Source organism: Muscardinus avellanarius (genome assembly GCF_963383645.1).
Source record: "Muscardinus avellanarius genome assembly, chromosome: 3".
Taxonomy (NCBI): Eukaryota; Metazoa; Chordata; class Mammalia; order Rodentia; family Gliridae; genus Muscardinus; species Muscardinus avellanarius.
The window spans coordinates 115,152,424-115,172,251 of NC_137788.1; the positions used below are offsets into that span (position 1 = coordinate 115,152,424).

At 44.8% G+C, this 19,828-nt stretch overlaps 1 protein-coding gene across 1 annotated transcript in view; it reads left to right on the top strand.

The window, feature by feature from the left end:
• Window positions 1-673: 673 nt before the first annotated feature.
• The window catches only part of GATAD2B (GATA zinc finger domain containing 2B), a gene marked incomplete at both ends in the record, with an annotated part of 74,085 nt that continues 54,930 nt past the window's right edge, over window positions 674-19,828 (top strand). Inside the window, one exon of the mRNA XM_080691168.1 lies at window positions 674-714. Coding sequence (XP_080547294.1) covers window positions 674-714 — 41 coding nt within the window. The remainder of the gene's footprint in view (window positions 715-19,828) is intronic.

The following is a 19,828-nucleotide window of genomic DNA, read 5'->3' on the forward strand; positions in this document are numbered from 1 at the left end:
AGGAGTTAAGAGCACCTCGCTCAGTTAGGAAGCCGACATCAGATAATACATATAAAGCTCCTCGCACAGTCCCTGGGTACCCAGGCTCTCCCCCCAAACCTTGGGCGTTGTTATTCCCTCGACATACCGCTTCTGTGATAGCTTAAGGCGCTCAAGAAACGCCAGAAGAGTTTAGGTGGGCTTGCAAGGGCCTTGCACTGACTCGGTGGGCCAGGAGGGGTGGGAGGCTGCAGCTCCACTCTGAACCTAAGCAGAGCGAGCGGCCCGGGGGAGGATGCTGCGCCGGCTCTGCCCCCCGCGGTCCTCCGTGCATCTGCTTGCTCCCCCTTTTCCCCGCCGTCGTGGTCCTCGGGAGAGGGCCGGGCGCAGGCGGCGGGGCGTCGGGCAGCCCGAGGCCTCGGCCGCCCGAGACAGGCCACGCCCCAGAGAGACAGAGGCCCGAGCGCCGAGAGCTAGCTCTATCGTGAAATTCCTGGGTTCTGTCGCGATGAAACACCGCCCAACGCAGAGCCCGGCGCCGTCCGCCGGTCTCCATCTTTAGAATTGAAAGAATGAGAGCTGGCCAAAGGGGAATCCCGGTTTTGGGAGCCTGGGGTACGGCGGCTGCCTGGGGACCAAAACGTCTCTAAGGTAAAGTTGCAGCCTGAAGCGATTTTTTGACCCCCGACACTTAATGGGCTGTCGAAGACCCGGATGTGTCTGGGACTGGCCGAGGTACCCATTAACGCGCCCCCGCTAGACCATCCCCCTCCTCCGTTGAGGATTGGGTCTTCGGTACGCCAATCACGACTTCTCTAGCCGCTCATCCTTCAAGGGCGGGGTGAAGTCTCGGCTTCCGGCTTCCTATTGGCAGAGCGAAGAAGAAGAGGGCGGGGTGGCCGGCTCAGGTCGCCCAATGGGCGTCGTGGCGTGTAGGTAAGGCGGAGCCGAGGCGCTTGGCAGCTGCCCAATCAGCGTCCTTGTTTGTGTGGTGCCGCCGCCGCCGGTGCAGCCGCCGCCGCCGCCGCTGCCCCCGTCTGTACCGCAGTGTCTGCTCCGCCCGCCCGCCCGGGTCCGGCCCGCCCCCCTCCCCCACCCCCGCCTCCGGCCCCGTCCGCGAGGTCCGGAGCCCACGGCGCCGTCGTCTCTTCCTTTCTCGACGCCTCCGCCGCCGCCTGAGGAGGCGAGCCAGCCCGGAGTTAACGCCGCCACCGCCAGGTGAGAAGCTCCGGCCTAGGCCGGTCTGGCCGCCCGCCCGCCCGCCCGGGGGCGGTGAGGAGCGAGCGAGCGAGGGAGGCCGGGAGGAGGCGGCGGTGGCGGGAGGTGGGGGAAGGGAAAGGTGGAGGCGGGGGGAGGGGAAGCGCCCGCGAGCCGCCGCCCGCCGCCCGCGCGCCCCCGCCGCGCCCCCTCCCCCACGGCCGCGCGCCCCCGCCCGGCCCCCCCGCGCGCGCGCCCCGGCCTTTCACCGCGCCCTCGCGCGCCCCGGGCTCGTGTCCCTTCATTTCTTCTCCTTTTACTCCTTCTCCCCTCCCTCGCGCCCCGTCTCCCCCGCCATCCCCGCTTTCACTCACCACCTCATGCCCGCCATGCTCCCCTCCTTCCCTCCCTAGCGCGCCCCCCCTTTTTTTTTAACTCTCTCCACCCCCAGTGGTGCCCTCAGGGTGCGGGGGCCGCTCCCTGCTCGCAGCCCGGTGTTTGACGGCGGATGAGGCGAATGGGGGATCCTTCAGGGTGGAGGAAGCCCGGGGTAATTATCTTTATTTAGGGAAAGGGATCAGAGCTCAGAACCTTACCCCTTTATTTCGTCGTCCACCGCTCCCTCGCTCTCCCGCGGAAGAGAATTGTCTCAGCTTGTGTGGGTACTCATCTTCGATAGCAACTAAATCGCCCTTTTGCTCGGCTGGGCTTCTGGGACACACTGGATCTTGTTTCCCAGTTCGGTGCCTGATGGAGCTAGAACTTAGCCTTCTCTAACCGATCCGGGACGTAAAGTACTTTTGCCTCCCCGCTCTCAGTTACACTAAGGAGGCATTGCTCCTGCGAGGACCGAGGTTTAGGTACCATTGGCGGCTCAGGGCAACTTTCCCCCTTCGTAAAGGTATTGTAGCCTATGTGGGTGCTCCCCCCCCCCCCACGCACACACAAGATGTTAGTTAGTTCATAGGGAGTTGGAGATGGAGGTATTTGTTGTGGGGTGGTGCGGAGATGCTGAGTTGCTATCAGTCTTTTCTGCTGCTCTCTGAAGAATCAGGGAGTCTTCTGAGAACCACCTGACAAGTGATAATTTGGAGGGCTTTTGTGTGAGAGAGGTGGGGATACTACGTTTCAGCAGAGAAAGAAGAGTGTTTCAGGCTAGACTCCAAAAGAGGGATTTCGACTGGTAGTTGATGGGGTAAAAGCAGGATTTGCAGATCTGTGTTGGAGAAGAGCTGAGTTTTCTGTAATTTTAGGTCATTTCTCAAAATTTATATTTTGAATAGCTAACGCATGCACGCGGTACCAAATAAAAAGAAAATTTCCCTTCCATCTCTGTCCCCTAGCCGTCCAGACCCCTTCCTCGCTCACTTGACTTCAGTATTTTCTGGCAGCAGTGTGATTGGAAATTAAGAAAACTGTTTGGGAGTTTAGCGCTAACTTTGTTAGCCTTTCTTTTGAGATATTGACCTAAAGTCTGATAACCACTTGGATTTCTATTTTGGGTGCTGGAACAGTCTTGATAGAGTATTGTGCTGGGGTATCATTTCTGTCCATACTCGTTGGGAGGGTGCTGAGGGTGGCACTCTGGAAGGGTTCAGTATACTTCGAGTGAAGGCCCACACCTGTTGGAAATGGTGCCTCAATTGTCCAGTCACTGGCTGTTTGGGGATAGGGATAGGCTTTGGGTCAGAAATAGACTTTCTGAAGCAGTTACGTTGTATGAGTTAGGTAGCAGGGAGTATTGTTCTGGTATGGTGGTCAGTTTTTAGAGGAACATAGTTCTAGTCTGGAGGCAGTGATCGTCATCATGGAACAAAGTAGGTAAGCATTAATCGACAGGAATCAGAAGGCTCAACCTGTAGCTGAGTGACCCAGTTTGAGAAGAGGTGAGGTTTGTAGACTTTTGTCGTATCTGTTATCCCTTAGCTGAGAACATTCTCGATGAGGTGAGGGTGATTTGTAGTTGACAGCAGCATCCATCTTTATGACACTGTGGTTTGCCTCCTGTGTGTGTGATGTCTGCTAACTTCCTGTTCAGAGGCAGTCAGGATAGGCTCTGAGTAGAAGCAGCATTCAGATGCTTGTCTAGAAACAATGTTATTCAGGTTCCCTCATCAGCCCTTGAAATCGAAGTTCTGGCAGTAACTTTTATTACTGGGTTTAGTGTAAGGCCACTGGGTGGTGGGAGAAGTATGAGGGATTTGTTTTGAACCTCACAGCCTTAAGGTACTTTTAAAAAACCTGCGTGCTGTCCCCTACCTTTGGGGGACCCCTCTCCCCTTTTCGTTTTGGTCCCATGTGGGACAGGCTGGATCAACTGATTGGATTTGGGTTAGAGAACAGCAGGGTGGAATAGGTGTGTCAGCGTGTCAATAAAAGTATCCTAATCATGTCCTGGGACCTCTGGCTTCCTTGTAGCTTTATGCGGTGAGTCTTGTATGTTATATGTAAAACAGACCTCATGTTTCAATTTACGGACCCACCCCCCAGCCCCAAGCTGGAAGTGTATGAGTAGGAAACAGCAGCTGTGCTGTCCTGGTTTCTAGGCTTTGGAGCATATTCCATGTTAGCCACCCCATTGGGAGTCATGCTGACAAGCAGCCCCTCTGCACCTACTCAGAAGGCTCATGTTGCTTGGCTCATTGAGAAAAGCCAAACCAGCTTTGGTTGATTAAAACAACTGCTAGAGAAATTGGAAGATTTGAGCCATAACTGGAATCCAAGAGCTTTCTTTTACAGACCTTTGCAGTACTTAAGACACTGCATCATTACATATGAAGGCACAATAACCAGGCATTTTTTGAATTATTTTGGAAGGGGAGGGGAAGACACACACCCTGAATGACTGACTATAAATCTAGTTTTGGTATAAAGCTGTTCACTTCTTGCTCAGGTAAAACCCAATCCAATCTGTCAGACAATGCCATACAAAGTTGCAGTTCCCCTCTGTTGGCTAAGGGTGGGAAAAGATATATAAGGACATTTTGTTTTTGTTAAAAAAAAAAAAAAGACTGCTACTGCTGGCTTTAGGGGGGAAAGCTGGGCTGCTTCTGCTGGTTTGTTTGTTTGTTTGTTTGTTTGTTTTTGGTACTGGGTAACTCAGAGGCATTCTACCTCCAAGCTCCACCTCCAGCCTGATTTTATTATTTGGAAACAGGGACCCTTGCTAAATTACCAAGGCTGGCTATGAACCTGTGCTCCTCCTGTCTCAGCCTTCCAGGTACTGGGATTACAAGTGTGGGCCACCATGCCTGGCTTGGGGGGAAGTTTATTAGCCCTGTTTGGTTTATTATACTCAGAAGTCTGTGAAGCTCTTTCTGTAGGTACTGGTTGGGGATTTTGGTGACTCTGGAATCCATAAAGCAAGGAACTTTATCTCTTTGTGTAGTAGTAATGTAGTATTTTCTGAGATGGGAAGCATCTGAAGAATAGGTCAGATTTGAAATGGACCCCTCCTCATGTCCCATTTTTTGCCTTCTCCCTTGTGGACATACAGAGTACTCTGCAGCTTGAGGTCATCAAGTGGGAGAGGAGTGATCCATGATTAGGGGTTAACCTGTCTGATATACTTGGATGGTAGCTCAGAAGTGTTTGATATCTTCCTGAAAACGCACTAACCTTTGCACTGCCTTCAGTTGCTATTAACTAGAGTGAAGCTATGAAGTTTGGGGTTTGTAGTATCAAAAGCAACATGAATAATAACACATATTTTGTTTTTTGTGGTACTGGGAATGGAACCCAGGGGCATTCTACCTCTAAGCGATATCCCAGCCCTATTTTTTCCCCTTTATTTTGAAACAGGTTGAGCCTGTCCGCGAACCATGATCCTCCTGTCTCAGCCTCCTAAATGCTGGGCTTACAAGTGTGGGCCACTATGCCCGGCTTTTTATTCTTTATTTTGAAACAGGGTCTCACTGAGTTGCAAAGGGCCTCACTAAGTAGCTGAGCTGGTCTGTGATCCTCCTGTCTCAGCCTTCCAAATGGCTGGGATTGCAAGCGTGAGCCACCATGCCCGGCATTTTGTTACTTTTGAGGTATAAAATGTTCTAGATCTCAAAGAGCCAATGTGAACCAGACACAGTGGCTCACTCCCTTAATCCTGTACTTAGCAGGCTGAGACAGGAAGATGGTAAATTTAAAGACAACCACAGCAATTTAACAAGGCCTGCTTCAAGCTGAAAATAAAGAAAAGTTGCGCTGTTGATTGAACCCAGGGGTATTCTACCTTTGAGCTACACCCCCAGCTGTATTTTATTTTTTATTTTAAAACAGGGTCTTGGTAAGTTGCAGAAGTCTTGCTAATTTGCTGAGACTAGCCTTGAATGTGCTATCCTCCTGTCTCAGCCTCTCAAATACTGCGATTACAAGTATGTGTCATCATGTCTAGCTACAGAAGCATCTTTGACAACATATGAACTTAATTATTAATATTAACAAGTAATCTGCTAAGGAAATTAAGGAAATAATAAGTCTATATTTCTGAGACAGTCTCTTGTTGCTTTTCAAGCGTGACTAGTGTATGGGATTGAACCCAGGGACACTCTGCCTTTGAAGTATACCCCAACTTCCTTTTTCCCTTTTTTTTTTTTTTTTTTGTGGTACTGGGGGTGGAACCCAGGGGCTTTTCTACCTCCAGGCTTTACTCCTAGACCTATTTTATACTTTATTTGGAAACAGGGTCTCACAAAGTTGGCTGAGAGCCTCGCTAAGTACTTGAGGCTGGCTTTGAACCTGTGGGATCCTCCTGTCTCAGCCTCCCAAGCACTGTGATTACAAGTGTGCGCCATCACGCCTCACCTCTTTTTCCCTCTTTTGATACTGAGAATTGAACCCAAGGACATTTTACCTCCAAGCTATACCCCCGTCCCTTTTATTTTTTTGTTTTGAAACAGGGTGTGGTTAAGTTGCTAAGGCTGGCCCCAACCTTGCAATCCTCCTCTTTTGGCCTCTGGAATAGCTGTGATTACAGCCACTGTGCTTGGCTACATTTTTTAAAAATCAGGTTACCATTATCCAAACCTGAAAGTCCTTAAGTCTCCCAATCAAAGCCTTCCCCCCTCCCTCCCCCCCCATATCTCTCTCTCTGTCTCTGTCTCTGTCTGTCTGTCTCTCGTGCGCACGCTTGTATTCTATCTCTGAGCTACACCCCCAGCCCTATTTTGAATTTGGAAACAGGGTCTCACTAAATTGCAGAGGGCCTCATAAAGTTGCTGGGGCTGGCCGAGAACTGTCTCAGCCTTCCAAGTACTGGGATTACAGGTGTGTATCACCACACAGGGCTCCAAACAAAGTTTTCTTGGTTTTCTCTTATTTTGTGGGGAAAAAAAAAATAGAATTTGTAATCTTCCAAAATATAGGCTGTAGTGTAAGGAGGATTTATATTAGACACCGGGGTTAACAAATTTTTAGTTTGATTGGTTCTAAGGGATTGAAAATGGTAACTGGAGGGGAGGATATGTGCCTTTCCTATGCAGAAGATGGATGTTTGTTTATTGTGGTACTGGAGATTGAACCCTGGTGCATTTTACTTCCAAGCTACACCCTCAGCCCTATTTTTTATGGTGGTGCTGGGAATGGAACCCAGGGACATTCTGCCTCTGAGCTACAGCCCCAGTTCTACTTTATTTTATTTTTTGTTATACTGGGGATTGAACCCAAGGGAATTCTACCTCCAGGCTACACCCCCAGGCTGGCTTTGAACCTGTGATCCTCTTGTCTCATCTTCTCCAGTACTGGGATTATAAGCACGTGCCACACTCCTGGTTTATTTCATTTTTTAATTTTTTGTGGTGCCGGGGATTGAATCTGGAGGTATTCTACCTCCAAGCTACATCCCCAGCCCTAGTTTTTATTCTTTTTATTTTGAAACAGGGTCTCACTAAGTTGCTGAGGGCCTCACTAAGTAGCTGAGGCTGATTGGGAACCCAGATCCTCCTCTCTCAGCCTCCCAAGTAGTGGCATTACAAGCATGGACCACTACTCCAGGCTCTACCACTCCAGGCTCCAGTTTATTTTTTATTTTGAAACAGTCTTGCTTATTTGTTGAAACTAGCCTCAAATCTGCAAGCCTCTTGTGTCAGCCTCTCAGGTGCTGAGATTACAGGCTTGTGGATACTTAATAACTTCATAAGGTATTTGTTACACTTACTGCCTGTTGGTTCCCCTTTGTTGATACAGTGCTTTTGAGGGCATAGATTCATATTTATAGTATTTATTTTGGTATTTTAATACCAGGCACCAGGTATATAGTTAATACTAAAAAATTTGTTGATCAAATAGTAATAACAAGCCGGGTATGGTGGCGCACGCTTGTAATCCCAGCATTCTGCTGGTTGAGACTGGAGGATCGTAGTTCATAGACAGCCTCAGCTACTTAGTGAGGCCCTTTGCAACTCAGTGAGACCCTATTTCAAAATAATGAATAAAAAATTGGGCAGGGGGTGTACCTCAGAGGTCAAATGCCTTGGGGTTCTAGCCCCACACACACAAAAACATAACAATAAAACAAATAGGAATAACAATAACTTGTCCTCCTAACTTCATGTTTGTTTTATAACAAAAATATGAAGAGCAATAAGAATAACATGGTATGTTAAAATGTTTCTGAACTTTTTAAAGCATTATACAAATAATGGTAAAACATTTGCCTTCCAATAGAGATACTATTTTACCAGGGGCATTCTCCCTGGGAGCTACACCCCACCCGTTTTATTTTTATTTGGAAACAAAGTCTTGCTAACTTACTAAGGGTCTTGCTAACTTGCCAAGAGCCTTGCTGAATTGCTAAGGTTGGTGTCCAACCTGCAGTCTTCCTGTCTCAGCTTCCCAAGTAGGGGTGCACTACCACCTGACTAAATACTTAGCTGTTGAGAAAATTTGTATATATATTTACATTTTTCCTAGTCTTCAGCCCTTTTCAAAGTTGCATAGTATGTTCTAGACATATCTGTCTCTATATCCCAGTGGTATTTGAAACTCAACATTTCCACATAATTTTTTCCCCTTCATGATTCGTTGAGTTATTTAAGGCATAAATGGCAGGTCACCATCATCACCGTCACCATTGTCATCATCATCATCATTTTGGTACTGGGTTTAAACTCAGAAATATTTTACTTCGAAACTATACCCCTAACCCTAAAAAAAAAAAATCTATTTTGGTGTGTGTGTAGGGGGGAGTACTGGGGGTGGAACTCATAGGCTTTCTACCTCCGGGCTAAAAAAACTCCCAGACTTTTTTTATATTTTATTTGGAAACAGGGTCTCACTGAGTTGTTGAGAGCCTAAGTAGCTGAGGCTGGCTTCAAACCTGCTCAATCCTCTTGTCTCAGCCTCCCAAGTGCGGGGATTACAAGCGTGAGCCACCACACCTGGCTTGTTTTGTGGTATTGATTATTGAACCCAGGGCCATTGTACCTCTGAGCAATACTGCCTGCCTGCATTCATTCATTCATTCATTCATTCATTCATTCATTCATTTAGTGTGTGGTGCTGGGGATTGAACCCAGGGGCATTCTACCTCTGAGTTACACCCCGAGCCCTATTTTTTATTCTTTATTTTGAAGCTGGCTCTTACTCAGTTGGGGAATGGCTCACTAAGCTGAGGCTGGGCGTGAACCTGGATCCTTCAGTCTCAGCCTCCTAAGTACTGGGATTACAAAGTGCACCACCATACCCAGCTTACTCTATTTCTGAATCTATTTTCTTCTGTATCCGAGCTTCTGGTCCCTAATTCAGACCCACAAGAAGCCTTATTAGGAATATTTCCAAGATCTCTTACAGTTTTGCTTTTTGTCTTATTTCCTTCAAATCCTCATTATTTTATCTTGAAAGTTGTTTTTAAAAATATCTGATTATTCTACTTCCCCTTCTTAGGAGTATTTATAAGTTTCTAATCATTAAAAGATAAAATTTAAACTTTGCATAATGTTCAAGGACCTTTATGATCTTGCCCTTTGCCTTCCTATCCAGCCTTACTTCTCCACCTTACAGCTAATGCATGAGCAAATATAGTTCTTTTAGTTCTCAAGTTAGCTTCCAAATCTCATATGCTTCCTCTGGACAGCTTTCCGAGTGAGAGAGAGGGAGGGGAGTGAGGGAGGGACAGTGACAGTGTGTAGGGATACTGGGGATTGAATCCAGGGCCATTTTACCTTTGACCTGTACCCCCAGCCCTATTTTTTAAATATTTATTACTGACACTAGGGATTTAACCCAGGGACATTTTACCCCTGAGCTACACCCTCAGCCCTATGTTATTTGGAAATAGGGTTTTGCTAGGTTGATGCATCTCAGTACCTTTTTTTTGTGTGTGTGTGGTACTGAGGATGAAACCCAGATATATTCTACCTCTGAGCTACATCTCCAGCCCTATTTTTATCCTTATTATTATTTTTTTTTTGGCGAAACTGGGTGTGGAACCCCAAGGGCATTGTACCTTGGAGCTACACCCCTAGTCCTATTTTTGAGACTGTCCTAGAACCTATAGTCCTTCTGTCTCAGCCTCCCAAGTACTAGCATAAGCATGTGCCATCACGCCCAGCTTTTTTTTTTTTTTTTGAACAAGGTCTTTGTAAGTTTGCACACGCTGGTCTCAAATCATTGGGTCTTGTCCTCCCAAGTATTGGGATTACAGATGTGTGCCACTACTGGCAGCTTTTGTTTTGTATTTTGAGTCTTGCTAAATTGCAGAGGCTGGCCTCAAACTTGAGATCCTTCTGCCTCAGTCTCCAGGTAGCTGGAGTTCATTGTGCCCGGCTAGATTTGAGTCTTGGTTCTGCCATTTACCACTGTAGGACCTTGATTGAGTCACTTGAGGTCTTGTGAGTCAGTTTCTTCAACTTAGAAATGAGGGACAATGATTGCTTTGTCTATTTCACTAGGTTTCTGTGTTAATTAAGATTATGCATGTAAAAGTACTTTATAAACTTTATTACTTTATAAATTGTTCATTATATGTCACAATATATGTCATATAGTTATATGATACAAGCTGAACTTTTCTCACTTATATTTTTACTTTATCCATATTGTTAAGGGCCCATGGTTTTTATTATTGAAGTCATACTCTTCTACACATGTATTCTATGCATATCCATTTTAATCAGTATATGTAGTGTGCCTGAATAGCATCTTTTTTGTGTGTGTGTGATACTGGGGATGGAACCCAGGGGCATTTCTACCTCTGAGCTATGCCCCAAAGGGCTTCACTAAGTAGTAGAGTAGCTGAGGCTGGCCGTGAACCATGATCTCCTGTCTCAGCCTCTCGAATACTGTGAATACTGCGATTTCAAGTGTGTGCCACCACGCCTGGCTTCTGAATAGCATCTTAAACGTGATGGATTTAAAGGGCTTTTCTCCATATTTCAGTGGATTCAAAGGTTATAATATCCTAGGAAATTATGTTTTACAAGGATTCCCTCAATCTTGAATTCTATAACTTTTATTCAGATTTAGGAAACTTGAATTTTTGAAGTTTAAAACTTAAAAACAATTTAAAAAATATCAACTCAGCCGAGCATGGTGGCATATGCCTATAATCCCAGTATTTGAGAGGCTGAGACAGGAGATTTGCAGGTTCAAAGCCAGCATCAGGCAGCAATTTAGACACTGTTTCTTTTTTCTTTTTTTTTTTTTTGGGTCTGGGGATGGGGCATTCGACCTCCGAGCTACAGCCCCTGCCCTATTTTTTATTCTTTATTTTGAAACCGGGTCTCACTGAGTTGCAAAGGGCCTCACTAAGTAGCTGAGGCTGTCTGGGAACCGCAGTCCTCTCGAATGCTGGGATTACAAGCTACAAGCCTGCGCCATCACGCCCGCTCTAGACACTTTCCAAATTCAAAATAAGACTAGTCATCTAGTTCAGAGGTTGAATGCCTCTGGGTTCAATCTCCAGTACCAAAAAAAAAAAAAAAAAAAGATAAAAAATGGTATGGTGACACATACTTGCCATCCCAGTACTTGGGAGGCTGAGACAGGAGGATTGCACAGGTTTGAAGCCAGCCTCCGCTACTTAATGAGGCTCTCAGCAACTTAGGGAGACCCTGTTTCCAAATAAAATTTAAAATAGAAAGCCCCTGGGTTCTATTCCCAGTAACATACACACAAAAAAATAGGGCCAGGGTTGTAGCTCAAAGGTAGGATGCCTCTACATTCAATATTCAGTACCACAAAATAAATATGTAAAAGATAATGGGTTAGGGGTGTAGGATAGAAGTAGAAAGCCCCTGTTTTCAATCCCTAGTATTTCTAAAAAGAAAGAAAAAAAAGAGAGAAAAAAATCTGCTCTGTAAAAGGCATAAACACCTGAATGGTATTTATTCCTAGATCCTATAGAAAAGGGTGTTTGTTTATACCAGGGATTGAATCTAGGGCATTTTGAACTATACCCCTAGCCCTATTTTATTTTGGAACAGGGCCTTTCTTTTTTCTTTTTTCTTTTTTTCTTTTCCTTTTTTTTTTTTTTGCAGAACTGAGGCTAGAACCCAGGGGCATTCTACCTCCAAGCTACAATCCCATTTTTTGGGGGGGGGGCGCTGGGATGTAGCTCAGTGGCAAAGCGCATCCCCCCCCCCCTTTTTTTTTTGCGGGTCTGGGGATGGAACCCAGGGCATTCAACCTCCGAGCTACACCCCCTGCCCTATTTTTTATTCTTTATTTCTTTATTTTGAAACCAGGTCTCACTGAGTTGCAGAGGGCCTCACTAAGTAGCTGAGGCTGTCCGTAAATCGCTATCCTCTGGCCTCAGCCTCATGAATGCTGGGATTACCAGTGTGCGCCACCACGCCCAGCCCCATTCCTATTTTTTATTCATTATTTTGAAACAGGGTCTCACTGAGTTGCAAAGGGCCTCACTAAGTAGCCAAGCCTGTCTGCAAACTGCCATCTTCCTGTCTCAGCCTCCCGAATGCTGGGATGACAAGTGTGCGCCGCCACGCCCAGCTGGAACAGGGTCTTTCTGAGTTGCTGAGGGATGTATCTAATAGGATGAAACTTTTATTTACTAGTAAAAAGAATGAAAAGACTCCTAAAAGGATAACATTTTTTGTTAGTAGGGGGCAGTTTTCCAATCACTTTTTTTTTTCTTGTACTGAGGATGGAACCCAGAGACATTCCATCTGTGAGCTACATGCCCAGCCTATTTTTATTTTGAAACAGGGTAGCTGGGCCTGGTGGCACATGCTTGTAATCTCAGTACTAGGGAGGCTGAGACAGGAGGATCACAGGTTCCCAGCCAGCTTCAGCAATTTAGTGATGCCCTCTGCACTTAGTGAGATGCCGTTTCAAGGTTAAAAAAATGAAATGGGGTTGAGGTTATAGCTCACAGGTAGAATGTCTCTGGGTTTAAGCCATAGTAAACACACACATATACACACAACAACAACAATGATAAGGCTGGGTGTGGTGGCGTGCACTTGTAATCCCAGCACTTGGGAAGCTGAGAGGGTGGCAGAGACCCTAGGATCGTGGTTCGAGGACAGCCTCAGCTACTTAGTGAGGCCCTCTACAGCTTAAGGACTTGAGACCCTGCTTCAAAATAAAGAATAAAAAATAGGGTAAGGGGTGTAGCTCGGAGGTTGAATGCTCCTGGGTTCCATCCCCAGACCCACAAACAACAACAACAATAGGGTCACACTATGTTGCAGAGGTTCTCACTCACTAAGTTACTGAGATTGGCCGAGAACCTGTAATCCTCCTGTCTTGGCCTCTCAAGTACTGGGTTTACAGACATGTGCTACCACAGCTGGTTTCCAGTCACTTTTTAACACTTACATGGCTAGATTGATGTGTTACTCTGAACAGAATTAGAGTAGTTGGTCATGTGTGTTGCTACTACCATAGATAAGTTGTTTAGAAGATCTTTAGAGTATTTAGCTATTAGCTTCTATGGGAGTTTTATGTGTTTAGCATGACATTCTTTCTATGTACTAGAGTTTGAACTACAATAGGTATCCATAAATAATGTGTTGCTGTTAACCATTTTGTCTTATTTTGTAATTCAGATAGTAAAGAGTACTCAGTTCCTCAGCAAATGATATTGAGAATTTGAAGTTTTGTCTTTTATTTAGGTACTAGAGATTGAACCCAGGAGCATATTACCTCCAAGCTATACCACCAGCCCTTTTTATTATTTATTTATTTTGCAGTACTGGGAATGGAACCCAGGGACCTTCTACCTCGGGGCTACACCCACAGACCTATTTATATAATTTTATTTTGTGGTACTGGGGGTGGAACCCAGGGGCTTTTCTACCTCCAGGCTATTTGGAAACAGGGTCTCACTAAGTTGTTGAGAGCCTCACTAAGTAGCTGAGGCTGGCTTTGAACCTGTGTGATCATCCTGTTTCAGCCTCCCAAGCGCTGGGATTACAAGCGTGGGCCACCACACCTGGCCTATTTTACATTTTATTTGGAAACAGGGTCTCACGAAATTGCTGAGAGCCTCACTCAGTACCTGAGACTGGCTTTAAACCTGTGATCCTCCTGTCTCAGCCTCCCAAGTACTGGATTACAAGCATTTGCCAACACGCTCAGCTCTTTTTTATCTTTTTATTTTTGAAATAAGGTCTCATTCATTTTCTGAGAGTCTCACTAAATTGCTGAGGGCTTCAAACCTACAATCCTCCTGTCTCAGCCTCTCAAATACTAGGATAAAAGTGTATGGTACTGCGCCTGGCCGTTTTACTAAGTTGCTAAGTCTGTCCTTAAACGTGTGTGTGTGTTTTCTGGGGGGGAACCCAGGGGCATTCTACCTCCCAGTGACACTGCCAGCCCTATTTTTCATTCTTTATTTTGAAACAGGGTCTCACAGAGTTACAAAGGGCCTCACTAAGTAGCTTAGGCTGTCCAAGAACTGTGATCCTCTCCTCTCAGCCTCCCAAAGGCTTGGATTACAAGCATGTGCCACCACATCTGGCTTGCCCTTGAACTTGATCCTCTTAGCTCATCCTCCAAATCTGGGATTACAGGTGTTCACCACTGTACCCAGCTGAAGTTTTACCTTTTTTTTTTTTTTTTTTTTTTTTTGGTGGTACTGAGGGTGAAACCCAGGGGCTTTCTACCTGATCTATTTTATATTTTATTTTGAAACAGGGTCTCACTAAGTTGCTGAGAGCCTCACTAAGTAGCTGAGGCTGGCTTCGAACCTGTGTGATCCTCCTGTTTCAGCCTCCCAAGCACGGAGATTACAAGTGTGCGCCACCACGCCCGGCCTAAAGTTTTACATTTTTAGAGTTGTTTTGGCAGTACTGAGAATTGAACCCAGGGCTTTGTGCATGCTAGGCAAGTGCTTTACTACTGAGCTACATCCCTATCTCTTTTTATTTTTTTATTTGTGATTATTATTATTTTTGTACTATTAAGGATTGAAACCAGAGGTATTCTACCTCTAAGTTATACCCCTAGCCCAGTTTAACTTTTTATTTTGAAACAAAGTCTTGCCAAGTTGCTGAGGCTGGCCTGGAACCTGTGATCTTCTTGTCTCAGCCTCCCAAGTACTGGGATTACAAGTGTATTCCCCATTCCTGGCTTCTTATCCCTATTTATTTATTTATTTATTTATTTATTTATTTATTTATTTTTACAGGTTTGGGGATGGAACCCAGGGGCATTCAACTCTGAGCTATATCCTTTACCCTATTTTTTATTTTTTACTTTGAAACAGGGTCTCACTGAGTTGTGGAGGGCCTCAAAGTAGCTGAGGCTGCCTGCGAACCATGATCCTCCAGTTTCAGCCTCCCGAATGCTGGGATTACAAGTGTGCGCCACCAAGCTCAGCCTTCTTATCTCTTTTTAGAATATTCCAAGTCCAGATATTTTCTTCCAGATAAATGGAAACTTAATAAGGATTTCTTACTGCATTAGTAAGGTCCAATACTAAATATCCTCAGCGAGCATTTTACCTCTTCACCTTCTGCATGGAGAGCTATTTCCTAGTTGAATTTTGTATAATATACTCATACTGAACTCAATGCTTTCAAGGAATATAGGTGATCAGAAAAGGATCCTTTACAGCTGTGTTTTTCAGTAGACAGGAACTTTGTGGAAATGGCAATTGTATCTTCTAAGAGCCTCAGGAGTCAAAAGTCTACTTAACTATCTTGATTTGAGATATAAATCTAGTGAGTTACACATATATATGATATATGCTTGTCATTCCACCCGCCCCCACAGTTTGGGAGGCTGAGACAGGAGGATTGCACAGGTTCGAAGCCAGCCTCAGCTACCTAGTGAGGCTCTCAGCAACTTAGTGAGACACTATTTCCAAATAAAGTATAAAATAGGTTGGGGGTGTAGCCTGGAGGTAGAGGCCCCTGGGTTCCATCCTCAGGACCACCAAAAAAAAAAAAACAAAGTATCCGTAGATAGCCAGGCATGGTGGTGCACATTTGTAATCCCAGCATTTGGGAGACTGAGACAGGAGGATCTTGGTTCGCAGACAGCCTCAGTTACTTAGTGAGGCTCTTTGCAACTTAGTGAGACCCTGTTTCAAAATAAAGCATAAAAATATAAGGCTGAGAGTGTAGCTCAAAGGTAGAAAGCCTCTGGATACCATTCCTATTACTGCAAAAATAAATAAAGCCAGGTGTGGCACATGCGGCCTATAATCCCAGTACTAGGGAGGTCAAGATAAGAGGACTGCAGGATTGAGGCCAGTAGCATGATAACTTAGACCCTCTTTCAAAAAGGAGGGCATGAAGCCGGGTGTGGTGGCACACGCTTGTAATCCCAGTACTTGGGAGGCTGAAACAGGAGGATCACAGGTTCTCCGCCAGCCTCAGCTACTTAGTGAGGCCCTCTGCAATTTATTGAGAGCCTGTTTCAAAATAAAGAATGAAAAATAGGGATGGGGGTATAGCTTGGAGGTAGAATGCCCCTGGGTTCCATCCCCAGTACTGAAAAAAAAAAAAGAAGGGTGTACCTCAGTGGTAGAACAGCTCCACATTTAACTCAGTAACACGCGCACACACATGCACACACACTTTCTATTATGTTCTGGATTTGGTTGGGCCGAGAATATAAAAGTCTCAGTATGAGGTATTGTTATGGTGTAGGAAAGCATTAGAGGAGGACAATGATATTTTTACTCATTGTTATATAGCTTTATGAATTAGGTGAAGAAGTCTTTAGAAACCAACATTTCAATTTATTTTTTATTTTTGGCAGTGCTAGGTATCAAAACCAGAGTGTTGCACATGCTGGGCAAGTGCTTTACCACTGAGCTATAGCCCCAGCCCTGTTGTTAATTTTTGTTGATGTGTTGCTTACCACATCTTCCTTGAGCTGCCTAGCCTGGGCCACATTGTTTCTTTCTTTTGCTGGTTATTCTGGAAAGCTTTGTTCATATCTGTGTATGTTTTGTCTCTCACTTTGTTTTACTTTTTTTTTTTTTTTTTTGTAGTACTAGAGATTGAACACAGGGCATTCTACCTCTGAGCTACACCCTCAGCCCTTTTTATTTTTTCGTTTGGAAACTATCTTGCTAGGTTGCTGAAAACCTTGCTACATTGCTGAGACTGTCCTCAAACTCTTCTCAGCCTCCCAAGTTTGGGTTACAGGTGTGTGCCACTATATCCAGCTACTTTCTGTTAAAGAACCTGAAATTCTCAATGACATGGATAAATGGAATTTACCTCTCTGAATATGAAAACATAGTTTAGTGTTGGTACTACTGTGTGTGTGTGTGTATGTGAATGTATGTTAGGGGCGTTCTGTTTTTTTGCTATACACCCAGACCCTTTTTTTTTTTTTTTTTTTTTGGCGGTACTGAGGATTGAATCTAGGGCATTCTACCCCTGAACTACACCTCCAGCCCTATTTTTTATTCTTTATTTTGAAATAGGGTCTCACTTAATTGCAGAGGGTCTCATTAAGTAGCTGAGGCTGGTCAAGAACCTGTGATCCTTCCGTCTGAGCTTCCCAAGTACTGGGATTTCAAGTGTGCACCATCATGCGGAGGTTCCCAGACCCATTGTTATATGGAAGTAAAGTTTCACAATGTTGCTGAGGCTGGCTTCGAACCTGCCACCCTCGTTTTCAGCCTCCAAGGGACTGGGATTAAAGGTGTGCGCTACCATACCTGGCTTAGTATTGATACTTCTCTTTTATGGGTATTTTCTTGAAAGTTTTTATCCTTTGGTTAAATTAGAATAACTTTTAGGGGTGTGTGTGTGTGTGTGTGTGTGTGTGTGTGTATTGCAGGTTGAACCTAGAGGCATTCTATCTCTGAGCCACACCCCCAGCCCTATTTTATTTTTTTATTTTGAAACAGGATCTTTGCTGAGAATCTAAGTAGGTTGCTAAGACTGGCCTCAAACTTGCAATCCTCCTGTCTTAGCATCCCAAATACTTGGATGGTAGGCATGTTCCACCATGCTCAGCTTTTTATTCTTTATTATTATTATTATTATTATTATTATTATTATTGATTACCTCAGGTATCCTTGTTCCAGGGGATATGCTTCCATTTCTCTTAAAAGAGACATTTTGTGCCGGGCATGGTGGCACATGCTTGTAATCCCAGCATTTGGGAGGCTGAGACAGGATGAATCAGGTTCATGGACAGCCTCAGCTACTAAGTGAGGCCCTTTGCAACTCAGTGAGACCCTGTTTCAAAATAAAGAATAAAAAAGGGCTGGAGCTGGGCATGGTGACACACATCTATAATCCCAGCAATTGGGAGGCTGAGACAGGAGGATTGTGGTTCGCAGCCAGCCTCAGCTACTTAGTAATGCCCTTTTCAACTCAGTGAGACCCTGTTTCAAAATAAAGAATAAGAAATTTTAAAAAAGAGACTGTGTGTGTGTGTGTGTGTGTGTGCGCGCGCGCGCGTTACTGGGGATCTGGGGATTGAAATACTTGGGGGCATTCTACCTTTGAGCTACACCCCCAGTCTTTTTTATTTTTTATTTTGAAACAGTGTCTTTTTAGGTTGCTGAGGCTCGCCCCAAATCTGTGTTCCTCCTGTCTCTGCCTTAAGTAGTGGATTACAGGTGTGTGTCACCATATCTGGTCCGTTTCTTTTTTTCTTTTTTTTTTTTTTTTTTTTTTGGTGGTACTGGGGGTGGAACCCAGAGGCTTTCTACCTCCGGGCTATACTCCCAGACCTATTGTATATTTTATTTGGAAACAGGGTCTCACTAAGCTGCTGGGAGCCTCACTAAGTAGCTAAGGCTGGCTTCAAACCTGTGTGATCCTCCTGTCTCAGCCTCCCAAGCGCGGGGATTACAAGCGTGCACCACCACACCCGGCCTGGTCCATTTCTTAAAAAAAAAAGCCCAGGGTGGTAGTGCAAAGTGTGTATGTGTGTGTGTGAGAGAGAAATTTATTATTTATTATTTTTCTGTGTGTGTGATACTGGAGGTGGAACCTAGGGGCCTCTCTCTATATATATCCTCTAGGATATGCCCTCAGCCCTATTTTTTTTTTTTTTTTTTTTTGGTGGTACTGGGGATTGAACCCAGAGGCATTCTACCTTTGAGCTACACCCACAGCCCTATTTTTTTTTAAATTAATTTTGAAGCAGGGTTTCACTAAATTGTTGAGTTTCTCACTAAGTAGCTGAGGCTGGCTGTGAACCTGTGATCCTCCTGTATCAGCCTCCCAAATGCTGGGATTACAAGCATGTGTCACCACACCCAGCTTTCCTAATTTAATTAATTAAATTAATTAATTTATTTAATTTAAATTTATTTATTTATTTGTGGCACTGGGTATTAAACCTAGGGGTATTCTAACTTTGAGCTATACCCCCAGCCCTATTTTGTTCTTTATTTTGAAATAGGGTCTCACTAAGTTTTGAAGGGCCTCACAAGTTGCTGAGGCTGGCAGTGAACTTGTGATCCTTCTGTCTCAGCCTTCCCAAGTACTGGGATTACAAGCATGTGTCACCATGCTGGGCTCCTATTTTATTTTTTATTTGGAAACAGGATCTCCCTAAGTGGCTAAAAGCCTTGCTGACTTTGAACTTGTGACCCTCCTGTCTCAGCCTCCAGGTACTAGGATTATAGGCATGTGTCACCACACCCGGTTTATGTTTATAATCATATATATATATACAGGTGTATATATGTATACGTATGTATGTTTACACTCACACACATACACATATACTGGGGATTGAACAAGGGGCATTTCTATCTCTAATTACAATCGTGCATCACCATGTCCAGCAATACCTGTTAATTTGATAAAATTTGAAAAAAAAAAGTAGAAAACCCAAATTTCTAATAGCACTTTGGTGATTAAACCTCTAGCTCTAGAGTTGGAAAGTCCTAGGCTTTTTGGCCTTTTAAAGTATACAGTTAAGCCAGGTGTGGTGGCACACGCTTTTAATCCCAGCATTCCAGAGGCTGAGACCGGAGGATTGTGGTTCGCGGACAGCCTCAGCTACTTAGTGAGGCCCTCTGCAACTTAGTGAGACCCAGTTTCAAAATAAAGAATAAAAAATAGGGCAGGGATGTAGGTCGGAGGTCAAATGCCCCTGGGTTCCATCCCCAGACCCGCAAACCAAAAAAACAAAAGTATGCAGTTAAGTGCTAAGTACATGCACACCGTCTTCAGAACTTTTTCATCTTTCCAAACGCGGATATATTATAACAAATTAAGAAATAACTCCTTATTTCCCCTTTGCCCTGTCCCTGGCAACCACCAT